Raw genomic sequence first — 17,016 nt, 5'->3', positions numbered from 1 at the left:
GTCAAAGGCGTCCTTTCCCACAAATGAGTTACAGCCAATCTAATGACGAAATTCAGCTCTACCAAGGCAAAGTCACCTGTAATGCATCAGTGATCACTGCTCCGAAGACATAGCTAAGGCAGCTTCAAAACTCTCAGAATCCTCCTCAACCCTGAACACCATTCGGCGGTAGACCATTTGATTGAGTATCTCTACGCCACGAGGTATCTCGCAATTGAGTTCTCAGACTCAATGGAACCCATTTCAATTTCGGATCCCGCACCGCAGGTATATCCGCCCCAACATCACCCTCGAAACCAACACACAAGTGATTTCAATCGCGTCTGATGCAGCCTTGCGGACGACAAACAAACCAGAAACATCCTGCAAGGATGCATTCTCACCCTTTCGGCGGGCCAATCATTTGAAAGCAGCAGGATACCGTCACAACGTCATCCACTGAAGCCGAGCTCCTGCCCTCACTCACACTGCTATAAAACCATTGCAACCATGCGCTCTTCATGCAGCTCATTAGTTTGACGGCCAGCCAATGATTCAGTGTGATAACTTTCAGACAATTCGTCTTGTATCCCAAGACATTCCACGGCTCCACAGTACTCAAGCGCTGTTGATATTCATTCTGCGCCTGTGCGCCTATCAACGAAGCATTATGACATCAAATACACTCCAACAGCTCTCATGCTTGCTGACGGTCTCACCAAGCCGCTTCCAGGCCAGAAGTTTAAAGATTCTGTCAAACGCCTCAACCTCGTCGACATTTCTTCGATTCTTGAACTATCAGATGATTTAAATGATTCGGACTACTAGTTTTCTTCAGTCTGACCCTTCAGCCCTCATCTTCAGGCTCAACCTGAGGGGTATGTTGCACGTCACACTGGCACATCAGTATCTACAAGCCTCACCAACCTTCCTTTTTCACGCTTTACACAGCCACAACCCAACAGCTGGGTTAGAGGCATATTCGGCCGTATAGGGATTTCCGGTGATCTGCCGGATCGGGCGATTCGCCGATTCGCCAGTTCACGTCTCCAAATCCTGAATTTCTCCACCACCATGGCCCTGATTGATGAAGCGCTTGAGTTTCTGAAGCTGTGGACACTGTTAACTATGCCAAGACTGCGCGTCAGTTCAATTGCGACGATCACTCTGCGACGGCGACACCAAGGCAAACAGAGGTCAAGACGGGATGCCGACAGTTTGTATAAGTCACGTCTCAAAACAGCAAGAAAGGGATCTTGTTGCGTATATTCGCAAGCTTTCATCACGTGGGATTCCGCCTACGCTGCCGATGATCAAAAGTTTTGCCCAGGATATCGCCAAAATTGAGGTCGGAAAGGACTGCCACATTGTCCGACGTAACAGCGATGACAGCTCAGTTGCACCGACTGACGGTTTGATATCGCAAGAAAGAGAGCAGACAATGCTTCTAGATACAGAGCCTACTATGAGCTTGTGGCAGCCCAAGTCCATCCTTCATTGCTGATCGTACAAGATTGGCGAGAAAATCGAGAAATACGACATCCTGCCTTGCAACACGTATAATGTGGACGAAAAGGGCTTTTCCTCGGCGTCATCAATCGTACCAAGAGTATTCTCTGTTCGTGCCAAGAAGCAAGGAAAATTGATCGGTGCTGCGCAGGATGGCAACAGATCATGGATCACGTTCCTGGCATGTGTCTGTCAAGACCTGACCGCGCTACCCCTGCTCTCATCTACCAAGGCAAGCCAGGGCAAGTTCAGGACTCCTGGCTCACGGAGTTTGATCCGGAGCACCAGCGGCGTTTTTCACAACCTCAGAAACGGGTTGGACGAACCATGAACTTGGAAAGGAATGGCTCATTGGTGTTTTCGACCGGTTCACGAAAGAAAAGGCGCGAAACGGCGGGATTACCGCCTCCTGATTACCGACGGACACTCTAGTCATGTCAATATGGACTTCCTGGAGTGGTGTGACCAGCATCGGATAATCGTTGCCGTGTTTCCGCCGCATTCCACGCACAGGCTGCAGCCCTTGATGTGTCCCTTTGGCCCTCTTCGACCGCATACACCAACCAGCTCATCCAGTGGACTGCAAAGACACAGGGACTCATCGGGCTATCGAAACGCGAGTTCTGGTCGTTATTTGGAACGCATTCGGGTCATCTTCTCGGCGGAGAACATCGCAAGTGGTTGGAAACGGACCGGACTCCTCCCATTTGACCCTGAAGTCGTTTTGTCGCAGATCGCGGAGAAAACAGAAGATGAGTCTGAGTCTGGCGACAGCCCGTTGACTGCTCGCCCTGCAGCAGCCCACTGCTCGATTTGCGCCGACTTGTCGACAAGGTAGTCGATGGATCCTCAAAAACGCTAGCCGAGACAGTCGGAAGCTCAAAGTACTTCGAAAGTCTCCAATCTCAGAACGAATTGCTTCGATATGAGAATCAGGGACTTCGGGAGACTATCTTTCACGAAAAGCAGCGCAGAATGCGCGGTAAAGCCTGAAGGATTACCTTTCGATCGTGTAGATCCTAACTCGGCGCAGGTATTTAGCCCTGCAAAAGTGGCCCAAGCGCGCTTGAAGAAAGCAGCCATGGAGACTCAGAAGCAAGAACCTTGGAGAAAGAACGACAAAGGTTTGAGCGACAGCAAAAGGCGGCAAACCTCAAAGTTCTCGCTCTGGAGAAGAGAAGGCAGCGGGAGGCAAAACTGAGCAAAGACGTCAGGCAAAGGAAGCCAGACAACAAGAGCGGGAGAAAAACAGGCAGATACGGAAAGAGCTCGCGAAAGAACCAGAAAAATGTCGGAAATGGGATCCGACCTCTGTTGCTCCACAGACTCGCGAGAAGAGTCGGGCGTTCGAGACGAGATTGTCGTCGCCATTTCGGCTCCACCAGAACCGACGACAGCTCCGGAACACTCAAAATCGCCAAACATTGTTGCGTAAAGATCCAAAGCCGGCATTGACCACTTCTCACGTCCCAAAAGCCATCATTGGCTGTCGAGCGCGACCAGAGATGGTAGTCGCAATGCGGGGACTGCGCGGGACGCCACAGGAAGCGGCCACGGTGGCTTGATGACTGCGAAGTAGATTGAATGGAATTGCTAGGCATCTTTCTTGCTTCTGCTTTAATGTGAGATTGTTTCATATTATTTTCGTGGAGTTTCACTCAAATCTTCACCGGAATGCAAGGGAACCAAAATCCGGCGAATCGTCCGATCCGGCAGATCACCGGGAAATCCCTTACCAGCCAAGGCTCATTTGGTCTTCCAGTCAACCTAGGCTAATGCAGGCAATTAACCTTCCTTTTGCCTACGCTTTACACAGCCACAACCCAACAGCTGGGTTATTCATTCACTTCCACTGTTCTTCTATCTATAAGATCATCTACACTCTCTCTAGATAGAAGAATCAAGAGCTTTATTCCACTCAAGATCAATGCTTGCTGCCCATCTCGTACTGCAATACATAGTGGCACGTCCGTGCCACTATCCAGTGACTCACCACTTGTAACTGCTGCCTAAACATGTCTTGGTCCATGTCTCAACAGAACGTACGCGTTCTCGCAAGCAGCCGATCCGAATGCCAGCTTCATCTTCATTCCAAATCTCCGATGCCCCAATGCGAAACTTCTTGATAGTCTCGTCGAGGTTAGAGAAGAAGTCATTCACTTCCTCAACACTCTGCGCTTCAAAAGACTTCCGTGCTCTCGACGGCCTTCAAGTAAGTCTTCTTGACCTCAGGGTGACTTTGGCGCCAGCCTGCGAGCCAGTTCTGAGACATAGGTCTTGATGATGGATCTCGTCGCTGCCTGATTGTATTTGCGGCAGCCTCGCCGCTCTTTCCCGCTGGAATACCAATTATACCAGTACGCTCCATCCACTGTATGTACGCCACAGGGCGTTATCTTCATCCTCAGTCAACGCAGTTGGGCGCCCCTGACCTCGGGCAAATGGGTTTTCCAAAGAACGGATGGCCCTCTCGACAGCGCCTCTATTGACTTTGTACGTAAGCCGCTTTGCGGATAGAAAGGGGGTTCGTTGTGGTGTTGTGGCACGACGTAGGGCCGCTCTAGGCGGCCGGCGAGAGGCGATGACTTGCGCGGCGGCTAGGGCATTGTCATTGGGAGTCATACCGTATGAAATAGAGAATAACCTCTCGTTGGTTTGGGTTGAAAATACGCGTTGACGGCAATTGAGACGGTACTCAAAAGAGAGGCGACTGTCACGGAATTTTGTGATGTCACGGATTTTTTGCCAACTAAAGGGCGTAAGACCTTAGTAATGCCGCCGGCCCCCGCGCTTAGAATACGGCCTTACGAGATATCAAAGCGTTGCCAGGGCAGAACGAGTCTGCGTGTGTGTCGTGTGGCGCCGCGGGCCGCTCAGGTCCCGGTGGGGCACAGGACGCTGAGCTAGGCTATCGAGAAAATCCTGCCACAGTAGGCCTCACCCAGCGCTTCTTGCAAGCACCTCGCAAGGGCGAGCTGTCGGCTCAATCCCCGGAGACGGCTTTCCTACCCTCCACCGGTAGGTTGTCGCTAAGCCCGTCAATACAAGTGTCCGTGGCTATCCTCTGCAGCCAGCCTTCCGAAGTCCATCCAGCATTTCATCGGCTCTAAGGCGCTCAGTGTCGGAGCCTGGTGCCCGTCAGCGGGTCGTCCAGGCGCGTGGCGATTGCCACAATGGTCAACCCTTGGTTTTGTCCGGTCAGAATTCTCTCGCCTTCGCTAACGCTGCTGTCGCAGTCCATGCTTCGGTAACCAGGCGATGGAAATAGCGCAGGAGCGGCGGCAGGAAAACCTCGAAGGAATCAGAGGCTGTCGTGCAGCTTGCCTTCAGGGAGAAAAACCTGCGCAACCAGCCACCGTTGTTTAGAAGGGCGGCCTTCCAATACCCACAGCCCTGGTTCCGAAGGAAGCGAGGTCCGTGGACGTGTTGTCGAGACCGGCTTTGCAGAGGAATATGAACTCTCCTAATGTCTTCCTCTGTGCTGTTAGGGCCACGATGGACCCGGGCAGCAAGCGCGGTCGGGTGGCCTGCAAATCCGGCCCCCTGCTAGCGAGCCGCTAACAGCTCTGACGGGGGAAGAATTTTTACAGGGGAGAGTTAAACGAGCCTCTGCGTAGCTTTCATCTCATGTCTTTAGGGTAGCATCTGGTCACACTTCCCATACTCTCTGCCAGGCAGAACTTGACGTTGAAGCCTTTCCTCAGTTCACCTTGCCCCCCGCCGACAAACACGAAACAGACGCGACAGGGTAAAAGCAGATCAGATGTGCAATATTTATTGCGCTCTCCAATCGCCAGACCGCTTCACGATCACTGAACTTTACCGCTCGACTAGTCTTGATGAAGCAAGCCACCGGCTTCCAATCATCCAACCTTGAGGGATGTGATTGGACGTCAAGCTCATTCTGGGACGCCCGATTTTGGCCTTAATCTGACCAACTTGACCAATAGCGAGCCGGAACAAAGAGCTGCAGTACGGTCGCACATTAGGCAAGGTTGGCAAAAACCGCACCAAAAAAATACCGGCCACCGCATGCGTCACATCAGGCTACACCCCACTGTAGTATACCTGCATCGCCTTTTGCAGCAATTGCGCATCGCACATTTATCATACCTCTCGCATCAATATATGAGGCTTGAAGCAGATGCATTAGTCTTATGGAGCCTGCTGCTATTATATGCTGCCTCTAGCAACGTAAATTGATATCTTTTCCCAATTCTGGGGCGGACTGTAAGCTGCAACTTTATTATTAAAATCTTAAAACCATCACGTCCTCAAGCCCCGTACCGGTACACAACACCCAAAAGAGATAATTCTTCGGTGACTCGATCGTGCAACTTCTTGCGCCTTTTTTGGGCTATAATCTAATCTGACGATGTGATACTACTCTTGCCTGGTTTGTGCAAATTGTGTCGAGAAGAAGGTCCGAACGAGTTGAGGTCTCTAGGTCTCTCTAGATAATACAGCTTGAAACCAGGTAAGAAGGGAAGTCTGCAGAAGGCTCTGCAGGGTAGGGCTCCTGGAGCCTGCAGGACAGATCACGATGACTTGCTTGCGAGATTGAAAAGCGGGCAAATATTTGGCAACCATTCGGAGCCACAGCGCGAGGCGATGTGGCCCAAAGTCTGCGGCGCTTCGCACACAGTTGATTCCGTCACTGTTCGCTTTCTTCGAAGACCGCAAGTTTCTGGCATGTGCTGCGGAGTGCATGAAGAAAATCGTGGATACAGGACCACGCGACACCATTGCAGGCCGCCTGGAAGACATGTTTACGGACGTCAACCAGCAGAGCGACCGGTGCGTGATTCAGATCTCAGATGGGAGCTTTGGAACTATTGCAGGAGATGCCGCGCTGAGACTTGACTTGGGGATGCGGCTCATGGCCGCGTTCCGCATGTATCAAGACCTGCCGACCGACGCGCAAAAGAAAGACCGCTTGGCGAAAGCGCGAATGAAACCAGACGAGTGCACTTCATGACCTCGCCTCGCTTGCCTCGCGACTTGGTTTCGAGTCGGAAAGTGAGAAAGATATTGCAGGCGTCACCGGAGGGCCATCGCTGAACACGCTCTGCTGGCCGCTCGGAAGCCAGGGCGGTTCCGGTACGCAAATCGCGAGCAGCGCATCCAACAAGTGGTTGACGTGTTCGCGACGGCCGTTCCGATGTCGACGCCGAAGCATCGGAGCATGCGGATACCAGCGTGCGCGTCCAGCCTCCAAACCGATACGGAATACCCCACGATCTGGATCACGAACGCGATAAACCCGGCTGTTCCTTCCGAAGCTGGACGAAGCGGCAGAATCGGATCAGACCGAGCTGCGCTCGTTGTTCATCAGAAGGTCGGTGTATTTGGCCTACTTCGACAACCTCCATCGACCCAGGGCTGCACTGCAGACCGCGACGCGACAAATCGAGATGTGTCCATGACTGACCGGACATCCCCACCATTGGAGGTCTCAAATCATGTGGAGTTAAGCAGGCTCTCATCGCACGTGCCCTTGACCCGGAGCTGGACGCGCCACACGACGACTCGCATCGAGCTGATGACCAGAGGTCCACGCTGCAGCTATTACGGCGAGACATTGAGAATGAGCGGTCAAAGTTAGATCAGCTCAATGCTCTGCTTGCCGCAGCGCAGGCCAAGATCGAGGATAAGGAAACGCTGTTGGGGATGCTCGCTAGACAAGAGGAGGAACAACACGCCAAGATCGAGGAGACGGAAACTTTGTTGGGACTACTCGCTACACAAGAGGAGGAAAACACGCCAAGCTGCGACAGTTGGAAGAGATGCAGCAGGAGCAACAGGAAAACTGGATCGCTTGACACAAAGGGTTGCATCTCTTCGCGAGACCTTATCCTGGCAACGAAATTCGGCAAATCACTTTATGTTAAGTCGACGCATTACCTGCCCTCCGACTGTCAAGGAGCAGCCTTTATCCTCCAATGCATCATGAGTCGAAGACATAATTTCATGGCGCGAGCTTGGCACCCATTTCGCAAGGGTTACGCCGTCGAAGAGAGGCAGGAGAAGAACGTCGATGCGTTTGTCTTCGCGGCAAAAGTCACAAAAGCCTCGAAGTGCCTTGCCGTTCTCCGTCCAGTAAGAGCGGGACTCTCCAGACAGCAGAGGGTTGGCATTCGTGGAAATAGTCATACCCCTAGCAAAGACTATTGAGTCATTTGGTTAGTATTCCGACCCTGGATATTTCTGAACTTGCTTCTCACCATTGTCACACATGATCAACCCTTCAGGGGCTAACAACTTATGATCCAAAATATATTGTACATAATTTTGGTAGCCCTCCTTGTTTGCATCAACAAAATAATGTCAAACTGGCCGCTCAGCTTCTTCAGCGAGTCTTGAGCAGGGCCTTCGACGAGTTAGTCGGTCGTTGACCTTGTATTTGTCAAATGTTGCGCGAGGCTGCAATCATCTTCGGGTCGGCCTCCAGCGAGATGATCTCTGCATTAGTTTTTCTAGTGCCTTCGTACCAGGCCAAGGCGCTGTAACCTGTATAGCAACCTATTTCAAGAACTGCCTAGCACGTTAGCTCACTCGGGTCTCAGCTCGGGGTATTAAGCGGCATATGTACTGCGACGAGCTCTCACAAACTCTGCCAGAAACGTCATTGTTGCTCCTTGCAATGGCGAAGACATCTTGTCGGCGTCGGCAAAATTTTGGCAAGTCCAGTCCCAGAGTTCATCCATTTGCTCTGTGACCTTCTTCGAATGCTCAGTGCAGTAGTTGGTCACCTCCACCGCCATCTCGGCTAAGACCAGGGCTTTAGCACACGATTCGAAAGCTGCTATTCTGGCAAGGAACTAACTGTGAACGGTAAGACGCTTGACAACATCTTTGGTGAGCGATGGAATTGGTTGCTAGTTGGGTTGGCTCTCAATAAACAATGCAGATTTGGAATTGACCGTTGCAGATTTGTTGAGAAGAAGCCTGTCGAGGGGAACACTTGTTGGTCGGAAGGTAGACACGTCGCCAGATATATACGTTACTTGCAGGGCACTTGTTGGAGTGCATTCCACTTTGCCTGAGTGGCGTACTGTCTTCGCAACAGGTATGAGCCGGGAGGGATGGCACACCACCCTGCAACTTCCGGTTAGACTGCGCGCGCGACACACTCGAGTAGGCCCCGTGGTTCGAATCCCGTCAGCGTACGGATACCCATAGGATGTCGCGAAGACCGTTGCGCCACGCAGGCAAAAGCGGAATGCACACTCCAACAAGTGCGCTGCAATCAACACATACCCCGCCTTCCCGACAAAAGTGGAACGCGCGTTTCGACAGGTGCGTTGCATTGACACATATCTGACAACCGCGTTTTCCGACAATGTCGGGAAGGCGGGGTCAGATATGTGTTGATTGCAGCGCACTTGTTGGAGTGTGCATTCCGCTTTTGCCTACGTGGCGCAACGGTCTTCGCGACATAGGAGACTACGTTGGAAAGGGGGTGACTTAGCAGTTGGTCCAGGCATCCCGGGTATGGCCCGGCATCCCTGAGGGATGTGTTGGAAAGAAAGACATATGTGTCAATTGTAGTGCGCCTTTCGGAGCGCGCATTCCACTTTTGCCTGATTGGCGCAATGGTCTTCGCGACAACAACGGGGAGGTAGCAACGCCAAGGCGGATAATATCCAGTATGTCTGTTCAGATATGATAAGGCCAGTCGTACACTCGCCACATGATATGACAGGTGGCAAAATTATCCGTGGTTTCTGTTGCAAACCGGGCAGAATCACGGGCAGGATCCACCCCAGGTGCAGGGCCAGTTCACTGCACAAACGCTGGTGCAGCCTCAGCCCTTATTTGCAGGGATTGCAGCCTCGCACAGGTCTATAGTCTGCGCGCCCTCCACTAGGGATGGGGCTAGTAGCCAGCATCAGCATCATCAGAGCTTTCCACACCCTGCAGATATATCCGTATTAACTCACAAATGAGCCGTTCAACGTCTGGGAAAGAGGGCGTACTCAGCGCCACTAAATTAGATACGCTACGTACCTAGTTGTCCCCGCCCGAGCCATCCTTAGTCGGCTCGACGCATTTTTTGCCCTATTTTCTATTTGAGCCGACTAAGGATGGCTCGGGCGGGGACAGCTAGGTACGTAGCGTATACAAATTTAGTGGCGCTGAGACATGCGGGGCCCCCTCTTTCCCAGACGTTGAGACCGGCTCAATTTAGTGAGTTAATACGGTATCTGGCGACGTGTCTACCTTCCGACCAACAAGTGTTCCCCTCGACAGTCTTCTTCTCAACACACCCCCTCAGGGACCACGGCTCCGCGGGATTCCTGGACCAAGCCAAATATGCGGGAGTCGAACACACGCGCCAATGCCCGGGTAAGGGGGAATCCAAGAGGGGTGCCGCCTACGGGGATTGAACCCCGCACCGCGCGCAGTCACCGGAAGTTACAGGCCGTGCCACGCCCCCTCCCGGGCTCATAACTCTTGCGAAGACAGTACGCCACTCAGGCAAAAGTGGAATGCACTCCTAGAAGAGAGCAGGGCAAAGGGCATGATTTTTTGGGGTGCATGTGTGTTCATTCTTCCTTCTGTCATAGGCCCTTATTTATCCCCTTGCCCTGCTTCTTCTTCCGTGTTCCATCTTCTTCCTTGCGGACTTATTAACTTAGGCACCCAACACCCGCGTCAGCGTGCCACCTCCTGTTCACCCTGTCTCGCCCTACACCTTCAGCTAGCTATCAGGCTTCAGGATCAAGTCTTAGACCCTTCTTCTCGACATCAGCATATTTTATCTTAATGCATGTCGTCATTCGCGATAATATCTGGCAATACGAAGTAGTCCACGTACATCCGGATAGAGAATATCGATGACAACACTCTAAGTCGGGGAAAAATTCTATCTTTGCTTGATATCAAATCTGCTAACTCACTTCGCCGCGCTTTGCTTTTTTGCAGTCGTTTTCGCGCCTACTGCGCGCCAGGCCCAAACAGAGCCTGTATCGTGTCATAACCATAGTCCAAGTCACCGTGCCAGTAATTTGGTGAATCAGCCCTGGAGATTTGCCAGGCCTCGTCGAGCTTTGACGACTTCTTCCGGCAGGGTCCCTTCTCCAGGTAGGTCAAGTTATCGTCCAACTGTGCGACACTTGATACACCAATGAGAATACCATCGTTACCGTCATTGATCTTGAGCTCGGAGTGATGCACTACCCAGCGCAGCGCTGCCTCGATCATGGTCAAGCTGTGCTTCTCGACAGCCCCTTCAGCCAACTGAATAGCCTTGAATGTGCTCGCGAAAGTAGCGCTTTCGATACATTCCACCCTGACCTGAGCTGGTATCCGAGAACCGACCGCTCGGGTACCATGTCATGCGACTTGATCTTGCCAGAGAATAGACCGCCAGCGAGAGGGTTGTATGCTACGATGTCCAGACCATAGCGGCGACAGGCAGTAAAAAGCTCGGTCTCAATATTGCGCGTGATGCAGTTGTACATACCCTGGAAAATACTGGGGCGCACCCAGTTGTTATATTTGCAAATCATCATGACCTCGGCCATCTCGTACGCGGTGAAATTGCTAATACCGAAACGAACGAACTTGCCGGCCTTGTGAAGCTTGTCCATGGCTCCAAGTGTCTCTTGGAACGGCGTAGTACGGTCTGGTTTGTGCAGGTAGAGGATCTTATAAGCAGGTTATGATTAGTTTTCAATTTGGCTTCAGCATTTCAAGAGTGAGATACCAGAAACGACTTACATCTACGCAATCCGTACCCAGCTCCTTGAGACTGGTCTCCACCGAAGCAATCACTTTCAGCCGTGTTATCCCTTGTGATACTGGGTAGTGCACCTTGGTGGCTAAGGTCAGTCCCCTCCTTCCACTTGGCTTCCTTGTAAAAGCTTCTTGTTTGGTGCCAACATAGAGACGAGCTGTGTCTAATTCGCTGTATCCTCTGGTCTGGAATAAGTCGAGAACTTTGTCGAATGTTTCTAATTCAGTGATTCTTGCACCATCTTCCAGGCTGGGTCCAAAGTCATCAGACCCAGGATGATGCGTGGCCCCATCTTTTGAACTTCGAGGGCATCTCAGCATATATGTAACTGTGCAGCTGAGAGAACTGTTAACTGGTCTTCTTGTCCAACTATTACGCAGCCAGCTGGCGTGGATTGATGCGATGTGATGTAATATTATTTAATATCGGCGTTGGTTTGGATTGAGTCAGCGCTGACTTCAATTCAAGTATCAATTCAAGTATATCAAGTAAGTCAATAAGTTGACCGCTGAATTTATTTCAAGGAAGTAAGTTTATGATGCCCGAACTTGATATACTTGATATACTTGAAATGATATTTTTCCAGGTTTATCGACTCAAGCTGTAGGGTATGTGATGAAGGCTTCCAGCCATCGCACCAGTCGCAGGTGGTAACCTTATCCTTGGGCGCAGCAGAAGTCGCAAATCGCGCGTGTTTTTGCTTTTGCAGAAAATGTGTCTCGGTGCAGATCGGGGTCTACGCGTATCGCATCCCCACTTAGGTGGGCGAATTTTAGTGCTCCAAATAAAGTGGAGCATAGCACGGTTTCACCCCGTCAATTTTTCCCTCAAGACTTCAGTTCGCGACGAGAGGCATGTTGATACCTATGCCTGAACGTGACCTGACCTCAGATATCAAGTATATCAAATATATCAATTCAATTCAAGTTAATCAAGTTGACAGGTGATTTCATTTCAAGTAATCGTTACACCTCAAACTTGACTTACTTGAATTGAAGTCAGCGCTGGATTGAGTGGCCTTTGCAAGCGCTACAGGGTTTCAAGTCAAGTCTGGCGCACGTTGCTGGATTTATCATTGCAGTGGGAGAGGTTTGGCAACGCCGCGTTGCCAACCAGTGTGGTTAACAAACCGACAGACCTAGACCGGCACCTGCGGGCGGTCGGTCTGGGTTCCTCAGGGCTCGCGGGCGGTCGGTCTAGGTCTGTCTGAGTTAGCAGCTCAGTCGGTCTTGGTCTGGGTTAGCTGATTTCTCATTGGCTGTCCTTGCAGCGACCCACTTAATTTCAAACCGCAAGCTCACACCCGCAAAACCAAGAGGGCGGCCTCCATGGCGTAGTGGTGACACGTCTGGAGCCTCTGCGTCGCAGAGGGGTCGGTTCAGCCGGCTGAGGCACCCTGGGCGAACAGGGTACACCCGGTTCCCGCCCGTCAACAGGGAACAGCGTCATGAGAGAACACAATCGGCGTACCAACCACCATCAATGACTAACACAACCACGCTTCAACTTCGACACATCGCGCTTCAGTTGCTGGGAATAGGATGCTGAACACTTGGAGAAATTGACCTTCAAGCAGGTCTGTCATGGAGCGAACAGTGGAATGGTTGGCGCAGCGTAAGATGATATGTGGGGCTTGGGGTGTCATGCATCAGTGTATCGAACCGTCAATAGCCAGAGTGTCTAGGCCCTATAGGGACCTCCTCCGGCGGAATAAATCCATACCAACCAAGAGGGCGCCGTGGGGCTTAAGGTGTTACGCATTAATGTATTGAAATGTCAGTAGCTTTTACGTCTAGGCCCTATAGAAGAAATCCTCCGGGTGAAATACACAAAAAAAAAACCAAAAAAAAACCAAGAGGGCGAGAAATCATGCTTCGATATGCTGGCGGAAAGATGGGAGACCTGTCCTTCTTCCTAGGTGGCAAGACAGAGTCAGACGACGACAAGTGGCAGCCCGATACGGGGGCTGTACATGCGACAATACAGTTCGCATTGGCAACAGAACGTTTCAGTATGGACCGGCAACCGGCCATGTACTGATCAAGGGACAATCATACTAACACAACAGCCTTCAACTTGGCAGACCGCGCTTCAGCCGCTGAAGGTAGGACGCTGTACACTTGGAGAAACTGACCTTCAAGCAGGCCTGTCATGTCACAGTGAACGAGGCTGGAAACAGATGAAAAGAAGCGTGGGGCTTTGGGTGAAGATGGAACCATGTACAGAAGGTAGACAGGCTAGCGTAGTGGCTCTATGGGGGGAACCCTCCGGGCGTAATACAAGTAAAAAAATAAAACCAAGAGGGCGGTGCAGGTACCTGGATATTCAGACTGGCCAATGGTAGGCCTGGAAACCCGGAACCCAGACCGACTCAGACCACTCAATCCGACCGGCAGCTCTGGTCGGTCGCCGGTCGGTCTGATGAGATTCCCTGGTCGGTCGGTCTGCGGTCTGAAGGTGGTCTGTCAGACGGTCTGTCAGACGGGTCGGTTTGTTAGCCACACTGGCAACGCCCTCCTCAATGCAAAATCTGGCAATCGTCGATGTGAGCTAACGAGCTAGTGTCATATGATGCTATGCTTATGACGCACAGCACTAGCAAAATCACCACCCTTGACTAGATCTACTGAGCAATAACACTTATTGTACAGTAGTGTGCCTGCATGGTAAAAGCATGATAGTGACTCTGCTGCTGGAAGAACAATACAAAGTAGTAAATAATTTCAAGATACAGTGGCTAACTTACCGTCTTTGTCGAGATGGTGCCGCTGCACAGTATTTCTGAGGGTGGATTGCGTAGCTGCTGAAGTGGCACTTTGCACAAGGCCATATAACTACGGTAATTGGAAAGACATGCCGGTAGCAACCAGGGTCTTGGGCAGGCTGATCGTGAGGGGTTCTGGAACCCGCGGACTAGCACCCCTGACCGAAAGGCTGTGTAGCGTGTTGGCTCTCGTGGTGTCAGCTTGTGAGCGACTGTGATTTGACTTCCATCTCTGGGCTAATCGCCGAGGTTTTTATAACCCCGGACGGCCTGGAATGCGAGCCCATCCACTTTGTCCAATTTCCTTGCGCTCGCTCGCCTCAAAACAGACCCCCACACGTCCGCCATAGTCATGGCTTCGGTGCAGATACAAGCATACAAACCGGTAGTAGGCACCTGCCTCTGCGGCTCCGTTTCCGTTACCATCCTCGATGAGGAGTGGTCTTCCACGCAAACGCGCGGCCACCTTTGCCACTGCAGAAATTGTCAAAAGCGTCTGGCAGCGTAGTGGCCGCCAACCTCATCATCGAAGAGAGCAGAGTCGACATCAGTGATAAATCTGGCACTCTGAAGACATATAATGACCTTGACACTTCGTCGGGCCGGCCGGTAATACGGACGTTCTGTGGCGTCGATGGCAGGTAACACAGAATTTTGAGTCAAAGGGCAAGGTCATGAAGAAACGATGTGACACTAATATCTGTCTCACGTTTTAGCCCTATCATGTCACACAGTGAGCTACTCCCAGGCAAGGTAATTTTGAAGTTGGGCCTATTTGAACAAGTTCCCGTACCGGAATTGGAGGCGTTCTGCCAGAATCGTCCGCGTTGGAAGCAACCTGTTGCGGGTGCGGTACAGTACCAGCTTGCACGTGGTGGAGGGTATTTTGAAGCTTGAGTACACTCTATTTCATCACTTGTATGTCTTATTATCTGTTGCGATGTGAGTCAGAAGTCAGGGCACATGTCGAACTGCTACCCGTGCCACGCCCCACTTTTATTTTGAACTGAAGCTCGCACCACCTAAAGGTGGTGCTCCCAGCAGATGACGAACTAACCACAGACCGAAGACACAAGCATTAAACAGCCTTCCACGTGACAGACCGCGCTTCAGCCGCTGAAGGTAGGACGCTGAACACTTGGAGAAACTGACCTTCAAGCAGGCCTGTCATGTCACAGCGATCGAGGCTGGAAACAGATGAAAAGAAGTGTGGGGCTTTAGGTGAGATACAGAAGGGTTAATAGCTTAGCGTAGTGGCTCTATAGGGGAACCCTCCGGGCGTAATACAACTAAAAATAAAAATAAAAGTGGTGCTCACCACCGATATAACCACACCACCGCAATAACCAGAATTTCGACCCCCCGACCTAGAATCGCTTCAACCACCGCGTACCACGCTCAGAATCGCGTATTTCCACTCGTTCTAACCTTCCTGAAGCCCTCCATTGGCGTGCCTTTTTGCTGCTTCCTCAAACCATCGCTTGCGTCCATTATGCGCCTTTTTCTCCGCGTCTTCGACTACCTTCCTTGCTTTAGCAATCTGATCATCTTCCCTTTGTTGCACCATTTCCGTCCTTGGGCTACCGATAGCACTCCTCCTGATTGTAACTGTATATTCTTCATAGCCTTACGTTGTTTTTGGATCCGCTCCGCCATTTTGGTTCGTCCCAAGTCCCTTTTAGTCTGCACGAGCTCAGTAGCCAGAGATCGCGATCCTCGAATAAATCGACTGAGATCATGAGAAAAGTCGGGATCCAGGCTTTCATACTCTTCAAGGACGATCTCTAATTTTTCCGCTACTTTGTTTATTTGTCGTAGAGTCAATGGTGTCCCGAAAGGTGAAGAGTGTGGTTCTGAATTGGGAGGAGGTGGGTGTCCTGGCTTGACGAGCTTCCAAACATTGAAGTACTACTTGTGGATTGAATGGGAATATTCCTGTCTTGCGAAATGCGGAGCGTATAGTACTCTCCTTGAAGGCTTGCAATCGTACTTGTTGAATGCAGGAGAGAAACTCAAGCTTGGTTATGTTGATGAGGCCATCTGATGCGTTTTTGCGTGTCCCTACGCACACTGGAGCGTTGGGCACGGCACCAAGCATCAAGGACACCGGCTGCCGCACGCACAGCCATGTGAACAGGCAGCCGTGTGAACAGGCAGCCGTGTGAAACAGGCAGCCGTGTGAAACAGGCAGCCGTGTGAACAGGCATCGGTATGTGGCTGCCTTGTAAACCGGCCGGATCGCCTAGATAGTCCGACCTGGCTGCCTCCTACATAAGGATGAGGCAGTCATAGCTTAGTTGGAGAGACATCGATCCCACTTCATCTCATCCATATGCAAAATGCATCACCATCTCGAACCATGAGATCTAAGGCCTTGGCGTGATAATGCTTTAGTGGCTGGAAAACCACAACGTCCAAAGGCTGAAGTACATGCGTGAGATTCGGTGGCATCCCGAAGGGAATAATATTGTGGTTGTCGCAGTATTCAATGAACTGCCTGGTATGGTGAGAGCCATGACCATCGAGAATCAGAAGACGCTTCGAGCTTCTTGAGCTTTTTTCCGAGTGCTTGTCAAAATGCTGGAGCCACTCCAAACTAATCACGTCGTTTGAGTAACCAGTAGGCGTGGGTCGAATAACTGTGTCAGGAGCCAGCTCAGGTATTTGATACCATGAAGCCATGTGCATCTGGCCAGCGAGTATCAAAAATGCCGGAACAACCTCCCCATTCGCTGAGATAGCTTCGATCGCAGTGGCAGATTCCCTATTCTCAGGAATGCCAAAATAATGAGCTCTCCTCCGTTTTGTCACAATCAGCTGGTCTTTGCCAACCCCGATGCGAAAACCAGTCTCGTCCATATTCCAGATGTCCTCGGGAGGTATACCATTGTCTTGGATAACCTGCTGAAGACACTGGAAATACTGGTTAACTCGTAAGATCCTCAGAGACTTGACGCCTGCGTGAAGCTTCTTTGGCGCTTTTGAAGTAGCCGTGACGCTTCAAGAAGCGAGAAGTCCAGTT

The 17,016-nt window shown here is 51.3% G+C and overlaps 4 protein-coding genes across 4 annotated transcripts; 2 read left to right on the top strand and 2 right to left on the bottom strand.

The window, feature by feature from the left end:
* Positions 1–1,053: 1,053 nt before the first annotated feature.
* Positions 1,054–2,481, top strand: HRG_11922 (DDE superfamily endonuclease, CENP-B-like protein; the record flags this gene model as incomplete). The annotated part of the gene is made up of 4 exons (XM_044870392.1): positions 1,054–1,122; positions 1,493–1,803; positions 1,867–2,250; positions 2,286–2,481. The coding sequence occupies 4 exons, from the start codon at positions 1,054–1,056 to the stop codon at positions 2,479–2,481; spliced, it is 960 nt and encodes a 319-aa protein (XP_044714534.1).
* Positions 2,482–6,196: 3,715 nt separating this feature from the next.
* On the top strand, positions 6,197–7,662 carry HRG_11921 (uncharacterized protein; the record flags this gene model as incomplete). The annotated part of the gene is made up of 3 exons (XM_044870391.1): positions 6,197–6,453; positions 6,538–6,940; positions 6,997–7,662. The coding sequence occupies 3 exons, from the start codon at positions 6,197–6,199 to the stop codon at positions 7,660–7,662; spliced, it is 1,326 nt and encodes a 441-aa protein (XP_044714533.1).
* A 232-nt stretch (positions 7,663–7,894) lies between these two features.
* On the bottom strand, positions 7,895–8,252 carry HRG_11920 (o-methyltransferase domain-containing protein; the record flags this gene model as incomplete). The annotated part of the gene is made up of 2 exons (XM_044870390.1): positions 7,895–8,022; positions 8,081–8,252. The coding sequence occupies 2 exons, from the start codon at positions 8,250–8,252 to the stop codon at positions 7,895–7,897; spliced, it is 300 nt and encodes a 99-aa protein (XP_044714532.1).
* A 2,176-nt stretch (positions 8,253–10,428) lies between these two features.
* Positions 10,429–11,522, bottom strand: HRG_11919 (aldo/keto reductase family domain-containing protein; the record flags this gene model as incomplete). The annotated part of the gene is made up of 4 exons (XM_044870389.1): positions 10,429–10,702; positions 10,789–11,141; positions 11,215–11,267; positions 11,501–11,522. The coding sequence occupies 4 exons, from the start codon at positions 11,520–11,522 to the stop codon at positions 10,429–10,431; spliced, it is 702 nt and encodes a 233-aa protein (XP_044714531.1).
* Between the last annotated feature and the right edge of the window lie 5,494 nt (positions 11,523–17,016).

The sequence above is a fragment of the Hirsutella rhossiliensis genome, assembly GCF_020360975.1.
Source record: "Hirsutella rhossiliensis strain HR02 chromosome Unknown scaffold00027, whole genome shotgun sequence".
NCBI classification, from domain to species: domain Eukaryota; kingdom Fungi; phylum Ascomycota; class Sordariomycetes; order Hypocreales; family Ophiocordycipitaceae; genus Hirsutella; species Hirsutella rhossiliensis.
This window is presented reverse-complemented; position numbering and strand designations above follow the sequence as displayed.